The sequence below is a fragment of the Vipera berus genome (assembly GCF_964194415.1).
Source record: "Vipera berus genome assembly, chromosome: 1".
In the NCBI taxonomy this organism is placed as follows: Eukaryota; Metazoa; Chordata; class Lepidosauria; order Squamata; family Viperidae; genus Vipera; species Vipera berus.
This window is the reverse complement of record NC_138202.1, coordinates 29,987,767-30,006,873: the sequence shown is the minus strand read 5'-3', so window position 1 is coordinate 30,006,873 and position 19,107 is coordinate 29,987,767. Positions and strand designations below refer to the sequence as shown.

At 39.6% G+C, this 19,107-nt stretch overlaps 1 protein-coding gene across 13 annotated transcripts in view; it reads right to left on the bottom strand.

Annotated features, from left to right (window-relative positions):
* Positions 1-19,107, bottom strand: part of SYNE2 (spectrin repeat containing nuclear envelope protein 2) — a 252,931-nt gene that overhangs the window by 151,546 nt on the left and 82,278 nt on the right. For 9 of the 13 annotated variants that reach the window (XM_081313270.1, XM_081313260.1, XM_081313271.1 and 6 more), the window contains exons 37-45: positions 16,964-17,166; positions 16,591-16,710; positions 14,209-14,497; positions 11,550-11,719; positions 10,283-10,589; positions 9,696-9,815; positions 8,155-8,400; positions 2,858-2,992; positions 2,145-2,234 (exon numbers count right to left, since the gene is read on the bottom strand). In XM_081313270.1, coding sequence (XP_081169396.1) covers positions 2,145-2,234; positions 2,858-2,992; positions 8,155-8,400; positions 9,696-9,815; positions 10,283-10,589; positions 11,550-11,719; positions 14,209-14,497; positions 16,591-16,710; positions 16,964-17,166 — 1,680 coding nt within the window. The remainder of the gene's footprint in view (positions 1-2,144; positions 2,235-2,857; positions 2,993-8,154; positions 8,401-9,695; positions 9,816-10,282; positions 10,590-11,549; positions 11,720-14,208; positions 14,498-16,590; positions 16,711-16,963; positions 17,167-19,107) is intronic. The other 4 variants (XM_081313266.1, XM_081313268.1, XM_081313264.1 and 1 more) reach the window with 2 other exon arrangements.

Below are 19,107 nucleotides of genomic sequence, written 5' to 3'. Positions count from 1 at the left end.
ATGTAGATGTTGAACAGGAGAGGCGAGAGAACCGACCCCTGAGGAACTCCACAAACGAGAGACCTAGGGGCCGATCTCTGCCCCCCTGCCAACAACGACTGCGAGCGTCCCAGGAGATAGGAGGAGAACCACTGAAGAACTGTGCCTCCCACTCCCACATCCACTCTGGGGAAAATAGTGTGCCCGGTTGGGCTCGGAAACTGCGGTCCTGCGGTGTGCGCTTCCTTAGTTGGTCAGCGTGTCTCCGGATGAGCCTTCCGTCTCCTAAGTCAAAGCTGCCAGCTGGCCCCAGCAACAAGCCGCCCAGCCGCGCCTGTTCTGTACCAGCCTGCTACCGGCCTTGCAGAAAGGCAACCCCTGTACAAACGGTAGAGACTGGAAAACAACTGAGGCTGGAAGGCGTCTGCCAAGTTTAATTCACAAGCAAAACAACAGAACAAGAAACAAAATACCGGAACTTAGATCCTCAAACGGAGCGGTTGCTTTCAGCAACCAGCCCTTCCCCAAACACTCCCTTTATTAGAGTTCAGGGCGTGGCCTCCCTGTGCCTCCTTCCGAGGAGTCCCACAGCCTTTCTCTGCTTGTTCCTGCTTGACTGCCTCCTGCGTCGGGCGTCCTTGAACAGGGCCAGCTGTGGGTCATCATCATCCGCACTGTCGGGCTCGCGCAGCTGAGAAGAGGGCCCTGGCTGGGGGCTCTGCGAAGCCTCCAAGCCATCATCAGCAAGTTCGTCTTCAACACCCTCCTCCTCCCCCTCGTCTGAGTCATCCGAGACATCCGAGCCGGCTGCCAGACCCACAGGCTGGCCCTGAATCACAACAGCGCCTACCTTTAGCCGGTCTCCTTCTTATTGGGCGTCCTAGTCTGGCGGGAGATTCTTGCTTGTTTATTGGTTCTTGATTGTTGTTGTTGTTATCCCTCTTTACTATAAATACAAGAGATTCCCGGCACTGTTTCGCCCGGGACCTCTGCCCGAATAAATCGTTGTTGAACCGTGCCTGCTGTCTCGCTGTCGTCCCTCAAGACACTCCAACAGATATAAGCAAAGTCATTATCCAATGCTGATGGTTCTTGTATCTGTTTATCTTAGTTCTGAGTATTTTTCTACTGTGTCTTGTCAGTTGCAACTATCCTATTACTACCTTGCTTGCCTACCTCTTGAATTTATTTCATCAATTTATATGGATAATATTATGGATTATATAGATTGACCACTATCAGAAGAATCATGAAGGCCTCAGTTATGAACAGCTTTGCATTTGTAAACTCTCACTCTGCTTTAGTTTCCCCAATTATACTTTGCATGTTCCTACTTATCTAAAGACTATGGGTTTGCTGCCAAAAAATTTATAACTCCCCTGGATAAGACATTAACTCGGTGCCAAAAGCATAACAAAATAGGAGAGGGCATTTTATTTGGTGGGGAATGCAAGCTACAAATCTAGACTGCAAAAATTTGGTGTTAAGAGTTGTCTGCATCACTTTGTTGCCTTCTGTTGATTATCCAGTTTTTGTAGCCTATGTTTATTTAAATTTATCACTCCAGCAGATTCTGGGTAGCTTAGAAAAACTAATTCTAACTAAAACAGTTAAAAGCAAAAACAACCCCACAGCACGACAGCCCCAACAACATATTTATCCCAGGCCTAGGACCAAAACCAGCCTTTAAGGGCTTTTCAGAACCCAGGAGAGTGGGTGCCATCTGTATCTCTGAGAGGATGCTTATTACAGGGGGCAGGAGCAGCCAGAGGTGGCACACTTTCCAGGTACATTTAATAGAAGAGACCTGGAACATACACACTTTGCCCAAACACACTGGCAGCATATTAGTCCTAAGAAAGCCCACAGGAATGTTTTTTTCATTATGATCTCAAAAATACACAGGCACACATGGAGACAAGAGATCCATCTAGTACTATGGTCTAAAGCCATGAAGAAATATGAAAATCAAACCAACGCTTTGAACTAGGTCCAGAAAAGGGCCAAGAGCCAATGGAGATGTCAAAATGCTGGCATACTCATAATACCAATCATGGCTCTGAGATGCTTCCTTTCTCAGCAACAACAAGAGGCAATAATCACAGCAGTGGAGGCACCAACTCAGAATATGAGTTTGTCTATCAATCCGTATGTCAGTTGTTTACCTGCTCTCCCTCCTGCTGCTTGGAAAGAAAATGCAGTGGAGGGTTACAATCTTCTTTCATCTCAAGATCTGTGGGACATTTTTCTCCCTGCTGGAAGAGTGGGAGGAGAAGGTGATAGCAGCAGCTTAATTCCTAAAGCACAGCAATGGTAAATTTGTTGCTATGGAAGAGATGGCCTAATGTTTTCAGAAAGGACTCAAAGCACATTCACTCAGTGCTCATCCTTTGATAGATGTCCTTAAATACATGAAGATGCTATGGAGAATAAACCAATTGGTCCATATCCTATAGAACTTTATAGAAGAGTGCAGGATTTGGTATCAGGAAAGGATTGTACACAGACTTTTATTCAGGTACGTGGCTGGAGAACAATGAATTAGAAAACCCTACTTATTACTTTCAGAGGAGTTATTCAGGACACTTAAATTGTGTCTGAGTGCTGCACATTTTCTGTAATGATGCTTGCTCTCTGATTATCTATCAGCTATATTCTGGGAATAAATAAACCAGATATTTCAAAATAAAGAAACAGCAAACTTATAAGGAAAGAAACAGGAATATACATCTGACTGTAAAGTCATATCCCTTACTAATCCAGGTCTCATCATTCCATATCATAACCAGTATTTTATAGAAATGACACAAACCCACCCCTTCAAAACCATTCTATCAAATGTTTGAAAGTAAGATTGTCAGGGAGAATAAAAGATTACCCCAGTAACTGCAGCTGCTCTCTCCTCAGATTCAAATGCTAAGGAGCTTGGTAATTGTACTTTATTTGTCAACCATTCTGGAAAGAATTCTGGAGCTTCTCTGTCCAGTGGATTCTTCACTCTGAAGGAATTTTCCTTCAAAAAACAGAAAAATGAAATAATTAAGTCAAATGAAGATTGCAGAAAAAAATGGAGAATTATTTTATGTCATCTCCGTATTCACATTCATATTATATGAATTTATACTATATTACAATATATATTATATTCATATTCATAATATGATATGATAATATTAGCCGAAGGTCCTCAAGACCTGGATGTGCCATCAAGGCCTGGGAACCCCAAAGTGTTGTGACTCAGGGCCAGCCTGTGGTTTCGGCAGCAGGCTCAGATGTGTCGGATGACTCAGATGAGGGGGAGGAGGACCGTGTGGGAGACGAACCGGTTGATGATGGCGTGGAGGCTTGGCAGAGTTCCCAGCCGGGGCCCTCTTCTCAGCTGCGTGAGCCCGATAGTGCAGAAGATGATGACCCACAGCTGGCCCTGTTCAAGGACGCCCGACGCAGGAGGCAGTCGAGCAGGAACAAACAAAGAAAGAATGTGGGACTCCTCGGGAGGAGGCACAGGGAGACCACGCCCTGAGCTCTCTATAAAAGGAGTGTTTGGGGAGGGGCTGGTTGCTGAAAGCAACTTTTCCGCTTGAGAAGACAAGCTCTAGTGTTTTTGTTAACTGCGTAATTAAATCTTGGCAGATGCCTTTTAGCCTTGGACGCTCTCCAGTCTCTTCTTTCTGAATAGGGGTTTGCCTTACTCAAGGCCAGAAGAGGGCTGGTTCAGAACACAAAGAACTGGCATATAGTAAGACAGCTCCATTATTATTAACATACTTTTATCCTTTTTTTAAGCTGTGTTCTATAATTTTTAATGTTTTTAATAATTATTTATGAATTATTATTTTTAACATATTGTATGCTGTCCAGTCACTTGTTTTGTGAAATGAATGTCTATATAAGTTTGAAAAATTAAGAAATTAATAATATCTAAACTTTTAATCTCTGAATAATGTTTATTGTACAAAATGTCAAAAGAATATGACTGCAAGTTTGATTTAAAAGGTTAAAAAAAAGAATGTTGCATTATATCTGGCAACTTTCCAATTCTGGCTCCTGACCTTTTAGAGTAGTAAATTACATCTTTTTTATTTACTTTATTTATTATGAGACTTCTACGCTGCCCATTTTGCAGAGGCAACTCACTTAATCCCAACATTTGCTAAGTAATTGTAATTTCACTGAAAACTACTTACATATCTGTGTTTTACTTCAGCAATGCCTTATTTCTATGTTTTTAGCATAGAAGAAAATACCTAAGCATGCATTGCTTCTAATATCACCCCGGACTTGTAAAGAAAAGCCTGCTTCTGATCAGCTCTAAAGATTAAAGAGGAAGGTTTATGTACAATATTTACTACCCTGTACTTCAATTAAACCCCTTCATGGATTACTGCCTTGTCGTGGCGAAGGGGCTTGCGTAATTCAATGAAGCTATGAGCTATGCCGTGCAGGGCCACCCAAGACGGACAGGTCATAGCAGAGAGTTCTGACAAAACGTGATCCACTGGAGAAGGAAATGGCAACCCACTCCAGCATCTTTGCCATGAAAACCCTATGGACAGTACCAAAAGGCAAAACGATATGACGCTGGAAGATGAGCCCCTCAGGTCGGAAGGCGTCCAATATGCTACTGGGGAAGAGCAGAGGGCTAGTACTAGTAGCGCCAGAAAGAATGAAGCGACTGGGCCAAAGCCGAAAGGACGCTCAGCTGTGGATGTGTCTGGTGGTGAAAGGAAAGTCCAATGCTGTAAAGATTTTTTCTCCATAGGAACCTGGAATGTAAGATCCATGAATCAAGGAAAGCTGGACGTGGTCAAACAAGAGATGACAAGACTGAACATTGACATCTTAGGTATCAGCGAACTAAAATGGACAGGAATGGGTGAATTTAATTCAGATGACCATCAGGTATACTACTGTGGGCAAGAATCCTTCAGAAGAAATGGAGTAGCCTTCATAGTCAATAAAAGAGTAGGAAAAGCAATACTGGGATACAATCCTCAAAATGACAGAATGATCTCAGTTCGAATCCAAGGCAAACCATTCAATATCACAGTAGTCCAAGTCTATGCCCCAACCACCAGTGCTGAAGAGGATGAAATTGACCAGTTCTATGAAGCACTACAGCACCTTATAGAACTAACACCAAAAAATGATGTTCTTATCATCATGGGGGATTGGAATGCTAAAGTAGGAAGCCAAAAGATAACTGGAATAACAGGCAAGTTTGGCCTTGGAGTGCAAAATGAAGCAGGGCACAGGCTGATAGAATTCTGTCAAGAGAATGCGATGGTCATAGCAAACACTCTTTTCCAACAACCCAAGAGACGGCTCTACACATGGACATCACCAGATGGTCAACACAGAAATCAGATTGACTATATGCTCTGCAGCCAAAGATGGAGAAGCTCTATACAGTCAGTAAAAACAAGACCAGGAGCTGACTGTGGCTCAGACCATGAGCTTCTCCTTGCAAAGTTTAGGCTTAAACTGAAGAAAGTAGGGAAAAGCACTAGGCCACTCAGGTATGAATTAAATCATATCCCTGTTGAATATACAGTAGAGGTGACAAATAGATTTAAGGAATTAGATCTGATAGACAGAGTGCCTGAAGAACTATGGACAGAGGTTCGCGACATTGTACAAGAGGTAGCAACCAAAACCGTCCCAAAGAAAAATAAATGCAAGAAAGCAAAATGGCTGTCTGAGGAAGCTTTGCAAATAGCTGAGGAAAGGAGGGAAGCGAAAGGCAAGGGAGAAAAAGAAAGATACGCCCAATTGAATGCAGAATTCCAGAGAATAGCTAGAAGAGATAAGAATGCCTTCTTAAATGAACAGTGCAAAGAAATAGAAGAAAACAATAGAATAGGGAGGACCAGAGATCTTTTCAAGAAAATTGGAGAAATGAAGGGCACGTTTAATGCAAAAATGGGAATGATAAAGGACCAAAATGGCAGGGACCTAACAGAGGCAGAAGAGATTAAGAAGAGGTGGCAAAATTACACAGAAGAACTATACAAGAATGAGCTTAACGTCCCTGATAATCACAATGAGGTGGTCACTGACCTCGAGCCAGACATCCTAGAATGTGAAGTGAAGTGGGCCTTAGAAAAACTGAGCAACAACAAAGCTAGTGGAAGTGACAGTATTCCAGCTGAGCTATTCAAAATCTTAAAAGACAATGCAGTAAAAGTGCTACACTCAATTTGCCAGCAAATTTGGAAAACTCAACAGTGGCCACAGGATTGGAAAAGATCAGTTTACATTCCAATTCCAAAGAAAGGCAGTGCCAAAGAATGTTCAAACTATCGCACCATTGCACTCATTTCTCATGCTAGTAAAGTCATGCTTAAAATCCTACAAGCTAGACTTCAGCAGTATGTGGATCGAGAACTACCAGAAGTACAGGCAGGATTTCGAAGAGGCAGAGGAACTAGAGATCAAATTGCCAATATACGCTGGATCATGGAGAAAGCTAGGGAGTTCCAGAAAAACATCTACTTCTGCTTCATTGACTATGCTAAAGCCTTTGATTGTGTGGATCACAACAAACTGTGGCAAGTTCTTAAAGAGATGGGAGTACCAGACCATCTTATTTGTCTCTTGAGAAACCTATATGCGGGTCAAGAAGCAACAGTGAGAACTGGACACGGAACCACTGATTGGTTCAAAATTGGGAAAGGAGTCCGGCAAGGCTGTATACTGTCGCCCTGCCTATTTAACTTATATGCAGAGCACATCATGAGAAAGGCAGGGCTAGATGAATCAAAAGTTGGAATTAAGATTGCCGGAAGAAATATCAACAACCTAAGATACGCAGATGATACCACTCTAATGGCAGAAAGTGAAGAAGAACTAAAGAGCCTCTTGTTGCAGGTGAAGAAGGAGAGTGCAAAACTTGGGTTGAAACTTAACATTAAGAAAACCAAGATCATGGCATCTGGCCCTCTCAATTCCTGGCAAATAGATGGGGAAGAAATGGAGGTAGTGACAGATTTTATTTTCCTGGGCTCCAAGATCACTGCAGACGGGGACTGTAGCCAAGAAATTAAAAGACGCTTGCTCCTGGGGAGGAAAGCCATGGCAAATCTAGACAGCACACTAAAAAGCAGAGACATCACCCTGTCAACAAAAGTGCGTATAGTCAAGGCTATGGTCTTCCCAGTTGCAATGTATGGCAGTGAAAGTTGGACCATAAGAAAGGCTGAGCGCCAAAGAATTGAGGCCTTTGAACTGTGGTGCTGGAGAAGACTCCTGCGAGTCCCTTGGACTGCAAGGCGATCAAACCGGTCAGTCCTAGAGGAGATCAATCCTGACTGCTCTTTAGAAGGCCAGATTCTGAAGCTAAAACTCAAGTACTTTGGCCACCTAATGAGAAGGAAGGACTCACTGGAGAAGAGCCTAATGCTGGGAAAGATCGAGGGCAATAGAAGAAGGGGACGACAGAGAATGAGGTGGCTGGATGGAGTCACTGAAGCAGTAGGCGCGAGCTTAAATGGACTCCAGAAGATGGTAGAGGACAGGAAGGCCTGGAGGAATGTTGTCCATAGGGTCGCGATGGGTCGGACACGACTTCGCAGCTAACAACAACAACTTCAATTAAAAATAAAAGCTCCATGTAGGCTTATAAAGCACAATTTTATTTTTTTTAATAAATGATATTAAATGACTTTTGCTGAACTCCTTATTTCCTATATAAAGTTCATTTAAGAATATTAAAGTAAAGGTAAAGGTTCCCCCGCACATGTGTGCTAGTCATTTCCAACTCTAGGGGCCGGTGCTCATCTCCGTTTCAAAGCCGAAGAGCCAGCACTTGTCCGAGGACGTCTCCGTGCTCATGTGGCCGGCATGACTAGACGCCAAAGGTGCATGGAACGCTGTTACCTTCCCACCGTAGTGGTCCCTATTTTTCTACTTGCATTTTTATGTGCTTTCGAACTGCTAGGTTGGCAGAAGCTGGGATGAGTAACAGGCGCTCACTCTGCTACGCGGCACTCGGGATTCGACCTGCCAAACTGCCGACTTTCTGATCGACAGGCTCAGCGTCCTAACCCACTGAGCCACCACATCCCTTTTTTAAGAATATTACTAAATACTAAACCCCAAAATATTACTAAATATTACTAAATTTCTTCCACACAACTAATCTCTTGAGGAGCAAAGGGGATGCTAGAAAATTACCAGTTTCTCTCTGTTTGTTGTTTCATTATCCATCTCCTTTCTGGTCAGTATTTTATATTTGAGTATATCACTGTGGATGTCCTCAGCCTCGTGCTCAGGTCCATATTTCATTTTAAGGTGCTTCGGCTTAAGTTGGGGTGCATCTATCTCATCTTTCATACATGTCTGTTCCAATCTGATGGAGTCCATTAGAGCAACAACTTCCTGCAGTTTGTCTTCAGCTTGACAAAGAATATCATACTGTATCTTAAGTGAGAAAGGAAGGCGAGAAGATAATAATGACAGAGAATCTGCAGTTAACAATCTTGTTGCCCTCTATAAATATGCAGAGAGAATAAAATAGTTAGGATAAATCACTCATGAAATTTTTCATAAAGTATTTTGATAGTTCATAAAAAGGCAATGTCTTTGTCAGAGATCATGCTTGTTCTCTGATTTGCACAGAAACCGGCATCCATATTCATTTAAATACAAAAAGTCCTCGACTTACAACAGTTCATTTAGTGACCATTCAAAGCTACAACAGCACTGAAAAAAGTGACTTATGACCATTTTTGACATTTATGATCATTGCAGCATCCTCAGGGTCACATGATCAAAATTCAGGCCCTTGGCAACTGACTCGTGTTTATGACAGTAGCAATGTCCCAGAGTCATGTGATCACTTTTTGTGACCTTCTGATGAGCAAAGTCAATGGGGAAGTCAGATTCACTTAACAACTCTGTTACTAACTTAACAACTGCAGTGATTCCCTTAACAGCTCTGCCAAGAGAGTTCACAAAATGGGGCAAAATTCACTTAACATCTGTCTTGCTTAGCAACAGAAATTTGGGGTTGTACGCTGAGGACTGTCTGAAAAAGAGAAAAGCACCAGGCTCCCAAAGGAACACTCATTCGGATCTACCTTCTTCAATGAAATGAATGAGAGGTCACATGAGCTTTGGTGCTACTCATAGAGACTGACACCAAATTGTTTTAAAAAGAATATCAATTACTTTTACTTGATTCCCAGCTGACTTATCTGACTACTAGATAAGTTGTGTAAGATGACTCAGTTGTGTAAGAAAGCAGCCATGGAGCACATAGCAAGAGTTTTTTTTGTTTTTTGTTTACCTTTGTTCAGTTAATTGTTCATGTGGCAATCTAGAAACCACTTGACATTGATAAAAATTTTGCACCAACAATCAGTCATAAATAAAAAGACGCTGTTCATAAAATTCTAATTTTCAATAGTTCTGTTTCTTGTTTTATCAATTATTATTTTTATTCAGGGATGGAAACACTGTTGTCCAAATTTCCGTACTCCCTGAATTTAGCTCTTCATTAAGGTCTTTGGCAAGGGAGAGTGAGTGCTTGCTGTCTTTTGTCTTTTATGTGTAATGGATTTTATTGCAATTTCCTTGATATATTTTTTGGTGAGCCATTCACTCTCAGTATTAGGAGGCATACAAGTTTAATATGTTCTCATTATTATTATTACACTGTTACTCTTTCTAATTCATTTATTTTCAAATTCACTGGAAACAAAATTTCTCCTGACCTGTTTTTGCTCTGCACCCACAGGCTCCCACAGCTCCTCTAGGGAAGTTATCAAAAGGGTTGTCAACTCTTCACACTGCTGGTGCCCCTCAACATAGCCTTCCAAGAGGTTTGTTGCATTCTGCAATTTAAGGAGAAACTCAAGGTCAAAACCAACTTGCATAGATAGTTGTCCAATATAATAAAGTATTTTCTGCAGACTATTAAGACCTCCATAGAAATAGCATATTATCTTCCTGAACCCATATACAAATAAAAAATATTTTAAAAATATATACAAATATTTTACAAATACATACAAATATTTTATTTATTAAACAAATTTGCATAGCTGCCCAGAATCACTGTGTGAGAGTTAGGCAGCTATATAAATTTAACAATTAAACTTTTAAAAATAAATAAATAAATTAAAATAAATATACCCAACTGGCAATTGAAATGACATGGTTTAGGTCCCACTTCATCCTGTCCTACCTGTTTGTTTGAATCAGATCTAATCCCACATCTAATGAACATTTATATTGCAAAAAATACACTAGTAGAGTTTCATCTGTATCTTCCAGATCAATAATATGTCATGATGCCAACCTGTAATCGGCTAAGAAGACATTTGTAAAGATGCTGTAAAGCCATCGATGATTCTGCACTCAATCTATTACTGCATGTCTCCAAAGAACTGCGTTGTCTTGTTAGTTCATTTAAGAGAGGCATTAGGCCTTCAATTTCTTTCAGAAGTGCAGAATAATTGTTTAACTGACTTTGTACTTCCTGTGAATTGGGATGAATATCAACATTTAAGCCTTGCTTCTGCTTCTCTACTTCATAAAATAGCGCTTTGATGGCATGTTCTGTCTGGTTCACCTGTTCCATTTGATGCTGAAGTTCTTCCTGGTCCCTTTGATGGAAAAAAAATCAATATCATTTTAACAACTTATCATTGAATATGTAGGACAGTGATGGCGAACCTTTTAGAGACCGGGTGCCCAAACTGCAACCCAAAACTTATGTATCGTCGTGTGCCGAGTGGGCGTGGCCCATTGGGTAGGCGTGGCCTATTGGGCAGGCGTGGCCCATTGGGCGGGCGTGGCCCATTGGGCGGGCATGGCTGCAGTGGTAACGGCAGACTGGGTGGGACTAAAAAGTTCAATCAATCAATTCAAACTTTGCAAGATCTTTTTTTTTCCCCCACAAGAAGTTGAAAATGATTGATTGATTGAACCTTTTTTTTTGCACACGGCAGAGGCCTAAAGCGAAAAGTTTTTATAAAACCCAGCTGAAGGCCTAGGATTGGGGTGATGGTGCGTGTGCCCACAGAGAGGGTTCTGCGTGCCACCTGTGGCACTCGTGCCATAGGTTCGCCACCACAGATGTAGGAAAACAAAATGACAAACTTATTATAATGTTGAAAAGCAAAAGGTTTGTGTTTGTCATAAGAACAAGGTAGAATGCTAAATAAGTTAATATAGTATACATACAACCTTAAAATATATTTAATCATCAACTTCTCAGGTCCTTGCCTTCTTTACCAGATCTTTTTGTAATTAAATTTGTTCTTTTTAAGATTAATTTCATTTGTATTTATTTTAATGGTCATCATTTGCTTGAGGAACCCATATGCAGTAAAGGAATGAGCTATATTTTAATATAAATGAAGAAAAAATGTATTTATAAATTTTTTTGCAGTGATTAGTTAAAAGCTTCCAGCCAAAAATCTTTAGTTTTCCACCAATTTCAGCAATATTGTCTGAGTGGAGAGTTTCTGGAGGACTTTTATACTGGATGATGTTATTATAGAATGGCTCTGCTGCATTTTCAACTCAGTGGAAATTTTCATGGTATAATCTAGGCTACTTACCTCAGACAGCCAATAACCAGATGAATAGTGGAGTCCCACTTCTTTTGGACATCAGAAACTATCTGTTGAATAGCTAGGTTCTTGCTGTTATCATCACACTTCAAATGTTCTCCAACAGCTATGATAGTCTGCAGTTTAGCATTGCCCTCCTCTTTCAGCAAAGCAATCTCCTGTATTGTAAGAAATAACATGAAGATAATTGATTTTACTCACTGTCTTTGACCTAGCAGCCAGGCCAAATAACATGTAAAACTATCAAGAGAAACAATGCCTTTTAAAAAAATCAATTAATTGTGGTTCCAATTAAACCTCATACAATGAAAACTGATAAACCGCTTTCAGTTCTTTTGTAACTCCCTAAATATAGAAAGACATGGCCAATATTGGAGAGAGTGGGAATGGAAAAAAAATAGGAGAAGGAGGATGAGTTGGATATGTTCACTGCCTTGAATTATTTGTAAAAATAATAAAAGCAGGATGCAAATAAATAAATCAAATATATAAAATGATTAAATGCTTATTAAACTTATAAAGTGCTTTTGTCAGGAGCTAGTAATCAGGAACAAGAGTTGAATTCAAAGCACTGTTTATTACATGCTACACAAGAATCTGATCTACTAACAGTCAAGCCAAATTGGTGCCAGATAAGAATCAACAGAATTTACAGGGGGTGGGGGGATGGGCTGGATTTGAGTCTCTTGGCAGAACACAATGATTCCAAATTGGTAACCCCACCATTGTGCTTAGCCTGCTCATCTTCTATAGCTTTGACACTGAAATACCACAATACTATTTTGCTATTTTGCTATTTCACTAATTTAATTCATGCTAGTAAAAGTTAAGGGTTCTGAAACATGGACTGATTATAATGAAAAACTGACAGAATAAGGGATTCTAAATGTGGGAAAGACCACTAATTGACAATGTTGCCAAGACAAGATCTCAGAGGAAAATAGATATTGAACAAAAATGCTGACCTAAAAAATTGGTCAGAGGGATTATGCTCTTGATCTCATCTATTAAACAATGCCATCTGATGGAACCTAGAAGGTATGCCTTCCCTGTTATGGTGCCTGACCTCTGGGACAGTATCATTCAGCCCTGTCCCTCCTATCCCTTCAGTCAGCCTTGATGCCCTAGCCCAGGGGTAGGCAACCTTGACTGACTCAGGAATTCTGGGAGTTGAAGTCCACGAGTCATAAAAGAGCCAAGGTTGCCTACCCCTGCCCTAGCCTTAAATGAGTTAATCTGGATTAGGGTGGGGTATACACTTACTTGAACTAGATTATGTTTATTATGTTCCTCTTCCCTCTGGCTATGGGCATATTTTAAAATTATTTAATACATTGGATTTTGTTTTGAATCTTTTTGCCACCAAGAGTCATTGTGAGCTGAGTAGCCCTTTGAATTTAAATGATTTAATAAAGAACATCAAAAAAGTAGAAGGAAAGCAAGTGTTTGTAAGAGACTAAATTAGTCTTTAGAGAGAATTAATGGAAAGTGGACTCACAAAATAAAATATGGAAGTTGCTCAGAAAAGAATAAAAATAATTATATTGCAGAGTATGTTATGCACACTAGTGGAGGATACAGATGAAAGAAAAAAACATGCATTTAAGAATGACTGTTGCAAGGATAAGGATGAAACAAAGATATCGTATGATGCATATACACAGAAAAGATAGCTTTCTATTTAGCATCTACATGAAACTGCAGGGACAAGTTATCTGCTGGCCTCAGATTCAGTATTATTACTGTGCTGATGATACCCAGCTACACATTTTGACTCTGGTGTGGCCAGGTGACGCTGTCAAGATCCTCTGTCAATGTCTGGAAAATGTTTGGCCTTTGGTGGGGAAGAGCAAGCTTTGTCTCAAGCCTGACAAGACTCTGTGTCTGAGGCTGTTTTCATTTTCTGAGCTTGGGGTAGTTCCATCCTGAATGTAATTGTACTTCCCCTTTTAGGACTGGCAAGCAGGAGCTGGTGGCAACTATGCCCAAGGGAGCCTTTGCACAAATGTATCTGATGCATCAGGTATGCCTGTATGCTCACATAACACTGTACTTTGTGGTTGTACTAGTTGTCAATATGCTTCAGGATGCAATTCAAGGTTCTGGTTATCACCTATAAAGATATGGCTTTGATTATTTGAGGGCTATTTATCCATGGTTTTGGCCTGTCCTATACATTCTAAACATACCCAGCATGCTGTGGGCCCCATCAATTAAACAATATCAACTGTTGGGATGCAGGAAGTAGGCTTCTCTGTCTTACTGTGGTCTCTAGAACACTATTCAATCTGAAATTCAAATGCCCACCTCCACCTGGCCTTTTTTAAAGTAGACCTTTAAACCTGGCTCTATCCCAGGCCTCAGAATAAGTGATTGATCTCTTCTGGAATATTTTAATTGATTAACTGACTGCTGCTTTCTCCAGACTTTCTTTGTGGCTTATGTATTCAATCTCTTCTTGGTTTGTTTTTTTACAAATAAATAAATAGTAGCTTCAAACAGAGCATGGAATGGTTAAGACTAAAATTCAAGAAAAATGTCAAGCAATTTTAAAAAAAACTTTTTGAAATGAGAAAGGACTAAACAAAGAATTATTGGATGGTTGTTTTTATTAATAACACATAGAGCTTCAAGTATGTCTTGGTACCTGGATTTTGAACAACCTTTTTTCCAGTGATATTTCAGATTCTTCAGCACTCATCTCCAGGATAGGCTTTTTCAGATTTTCCAACCAGCAAAACATGTTCCTGACAAGTTCTTCAAAATGCTTTCTTTTTACACAATACATCTCAGAAACTCCAAGGGTTTTCTGTACGTGATTAACCAACCTCTTGTATTTACTGACAAAATGGGCAGATTCTAGAACTGCTTCATCATTCAAAAATCCTGAATTTTTCAAATAATTTGCCTGGCGATCAAAAGAATCAAACCACTCCCTATAAAAGAAAAACAATTATGTGAAGTTTAATTGTCATCATTATTCCCCATGCTTTACCCATGACATCATTCATTAAATGTTATTTGTTGTTGTTGTTGTTAGCTGCAAAGTCGAGTCCGACCCATCGCGACCCTATGGACAACGTTCCTCCAGGCCTTCCTGTCCTCTACCATCTTCTGGAGTCCATTTAAGCTCACGCCTACTGCTTCAGTGACTCCATCCAGCCACCTCATTCTCTGTCGACCCCTTCTTCTCTTGCCCTCAACCTTTCCCAGCATTAGGCTCTTCTCCAGTGAGTCCTTCCTTCTCATTAGGTGGCCAAAGTATTTGAGTTTCAACTTCAGGATCTGGCCTTCTAAAGAGCAGTCAGGGTTGATCTCTAGGACTGACCGGTTTGATCGCCTTGCAGTCCAAGGGACTCGCAGGAGTCTTCTCCAGCACCATAGTTCAAAGGCCTCAATTCTTTGGCGCTCAGCCTTTTTTATGGTCCAACTTTCACTGCCATACATTGCAACTGGGAAGACCATAGCCTTGACTATACGCACTTTTGTTGACAGGGTGATGTCTCTGCTTTATAGTGTGCTGTCTAGATTTGCCATGGTTTTCCTCCCGAGGAGCAAACATCTTTTAATTTCTTGGCTACAGTCCCCATCTGCAGTGATCTTGGAGCCCAGGAAAATAAAATCTGTCACTACCTCCATTTCTTCCCCATCTATTTGCCAGGAATTGAGAGGGCTGGATGCCATGATCTTGTTTTTTTTAATGTTAAGTTTCAACTCAAGTTTTGCACTCTCCTTCTTCACCCGCAACAAGAGGCTCTTTAGTTCCTCTTCACTTTCTGCCATTAGACTGGTATCATCTGCATATCTTAGGTTGTTGATATTTCTTCCGGCAATCTTAATTCCAACTTTTGATTCATCTGGTACGCCCATCTCTTTAAGAACTTGCCACAGTTTGTTATGATCCACACAATCAAAGGCTTTAGCATATCAATGAAGCAGAAGTAGATGTTTTTCTGGAACTCTCTAGCTTTCTCCATGATCCAGCGTACGCTGGCAATTTGATCTCTAGTTCCTCTGCCTCTTCGAAATCCAGCCTGTACTTCTGGTAGTTCTCGATCCACATACTTCTGGAGTCTAGCTTGTAGGATTTTAAGCATAACTTTACTAGCATGAGAAATGAGTGCAATGGTGCGATAGTTTGAACATTCTTTGGCACTGCCTTTCTTTGGAATTGGAATGTAAACTGATCTTTTCCAATCCTGTGGCCACTGTTGAGTTTTCCAAATTTGCTGGCAAATTGAGTGTAGCACTTTTACTGCATCGTCTTTTAAGAGTTTGAATAGCTCAGCTGGAATACTGTCACCTCCACTAGCTTTGTTGTTGCTCAGCTTTTCTAAGGCCCACTTCACTTCACATTCTAGGATGTCTGGCTCGAGGTCAGTGACCACCTCATTGTGATTATCAGGGACATTAAGCTCATTCTTGTATAGTTCTTCTGTGTAATTTTGCCACCTCTTCTTAATCTCTTCTGCCTCTGTTAGGTCCCTGCCATTTTGGTCCTTTATCATGCCCATTTTTGCATTAAATGTTCCCTTCATCTCTCCAATGTTATTAGAACTGAGCAAATTGAGTCAATTATCAACCTTCATAGAAGGCAACTTTATATCAACTTTTTTTCCAACTGATCAAGACAGGATAACCCAACATTTAAAATCACACTCTTTGCATTCTTCTGCTTCGTCACTGCATTCAAATAGTCTTTTTTTTAATTGATAGAGATTGAAAACTAGAACTCAAAATAATTATATACTGCTCAAAAAAATAAAGGGAACACAAAATAAGACATCCTACTATTAAATACAGTACATTGTGTTGTTTAAGTGTTCCCTTTATTTTTTTGAGCAGTATATTTACTCTTTTCCCTATGTGGGGAAATATACATAAATTTGTGTTCAATTGTGAATACCAAAACTTTGAAAATATGTTTTTAGACAGGAACATTTTCAGTAGAAAACCTGAGCATGCCACTGAAACTAGCTCTCAAGAGTGGAACAGAGTTAAGTGAGCTGCTATAGCTTAGACAAAATACCTTTGTTTGAGTAGAATTTGATAAAAATGTTCAAGTCCTGTCTTCTCTTTTTGAACTTGTTGCCATTTTTCTTCTTGAATTCTTAGCCACTTCTCCAGACTCTTAAAGTCCTTTTCAAGCCTTCAAAAGAATAGAATAAATACTTACAAGAAAATCCTGTTAAGCTGTAAAAAAACCCACGAACAGTAACACTTAATGCTGTACAGTAAATTAATCTTGGGTCTAGTTCAGCAAACCTACTTATTAATACATTTACTTATTTAGTACTGTACGAGGAGAATGCATCAATCTCAGAACTAGATCTTAAAAGTCCATCTAATCACTCTGGATCACAATATAGATGAGGCAAGCTTAGTTCATTTTGGCTTCTTACCTAGCAAACTGTTGAAGAAAGAAGTGAAGCTCAATTTTTCGTGCCTGACATTTGGAAATTATTCTTTGCAATTCCGCTTCTTGGTCCCTCACCCAGTTACTCAACTGATGGACATTTGGTTTGGGCAAATAGTTCTTCACCTGGTTCAGAACAGTCTTCACCTCAACAATATCACTGTCTTTGTCTTCCAAATTTAGGAAACTCTGGAAAAAAACCCACAATGAGAGATTTATCCAAGATCAGCAATATCTTTTACCTGGTGCAGTTGTTTTATATGTTTTATAGTTTGCTTATCTATCTATCTATCTATCTATCTATCTATCTATCTATCTATCTATCTATCCATCCATCCATCCATCTATCCATCCATCCATCCATCCATCCATGACTCACTCACTGATTATTGCAATAAGTGACAATTTCTGAATAGATTATAACCAATTGATCAGCACCTACAGAACTGATTTTTCATTCAACATTGTTGCATGATTTTTCAATAGCACTAAGTTCTCACTAACATTTTTCTTGGCATAGCCAAGAGAAACCATTAACACGTAATAGTGAATAATAAATTAATCAAAGGCTTCTATCTCAAAACATCCATCCACAGAAGATATTTTCATGTGACTGTGCCTGATTCATTACTCTGAACTTGCCTCCTAATAGATAACACTGACCTGGATACACATATATTGAAAATAACTGGAGTATTCTCTGCTTCTGATAAAAAACAATCCTTCATAGAAGAAACTTAGCTCTCTGTTTCATGACTTACTATTCCAATCTTGATGCATTTCAAGACTGAAATGAGTACTGCCTTTTTTCATTGAAGACAGAAAAAGGGAAAGAAAACCAAAATTACAATCTCCAGGACAGGTAGGCCTCTACTTACAAGAGTTCATTTAGTGACCATTCAAAGTTACAATGGAAGTAGAAAAACGTTTTTCACACTTATGACCATTGCAGCATCTATGATCACCTGATCAAAATCTGGGGTCTTGGCAACTGACTCATATTTATGATGGTTGCAGTGTCCCAGGGTCATATGATCCCATTTTATGAACTTCTGACGAGCAAAGTCAATGAGGAAGTCAGATTCACATGTTACTAAGTTAACCACTGCAGCGATTTACTTAACTGTGGCAATGAAGGTCATAAAATCACACAAAACTCACTTAACAAATGTTTCACTTAGCAAGGAACGGTTGGGCTCCATTGTGGTCATAAGTTGAGGACTACCTGTATATAGGATCTATTCTTGATAGAATCGTTGTTCTGCTAATCAATAAACTTGTAGTTGGTTTGCTGGGTTAATATTTATTGTCTCTCATCTTAATCAAATATAAAACAATAGAAAAGACAATAAAAGATAACAAGTAAAAATAATCAACTCCTCAAATAGCAAAAGGCAAAATCACAGCCTCAACTAACATCCTGAACCTAAAAACTAAGGGAAGAACCAGGTTTTAAGGCTCCTAAAAGACCAACACAACTGATTTTTTATTAAGTCAATTAATTAAATATACATAAAATTAGTCAATGAAATTTGGGCCAGGGAGACTCAGTTTTAAAATCCTACTTATCCATACTAGCCGACTCATGCATTACCAGTCACAGTTACCTTTCAATAAACATAAAGATAAAATTTTAAAGATAAAAAGACCAGGTGTATTTGTCTGACAACTTTGGAGGAATAACATTAAAAATATAACAAAAGCAAAAATAAAATTAGAAAAATGCATAACATGCACTATTTAACCTCCCCTTCTTTCTCCCAGATTAAGTTGTACATTATAAAAAATATTTGCCCTCCATAGCCTGCATCAAAAATTAAACTAGATTAAATAAAATTATGTTTTGGTCCATTGAAGAGTATTAAGAAGTAAGTTTCAGTAAAATGTTTATGGAACCATAGCCTTACCAGGATTACCAGATAAGGACTGCAAAAATTCTGGATAACCCAAGTTAGTAGCAAAGAACTCAAATTTTCTACATATTTTGGTTGCCATTCATGGTTATTCAGATTTTGCAGCCCTGGTCTCAAAGGCACATTTACTAAGAAGGAAATGCTATGACCAATCTTGTTTCTCAACACTTACCGGTAAGTTTATATAGCGCTACTTTATATTACTACTTTAATCTAC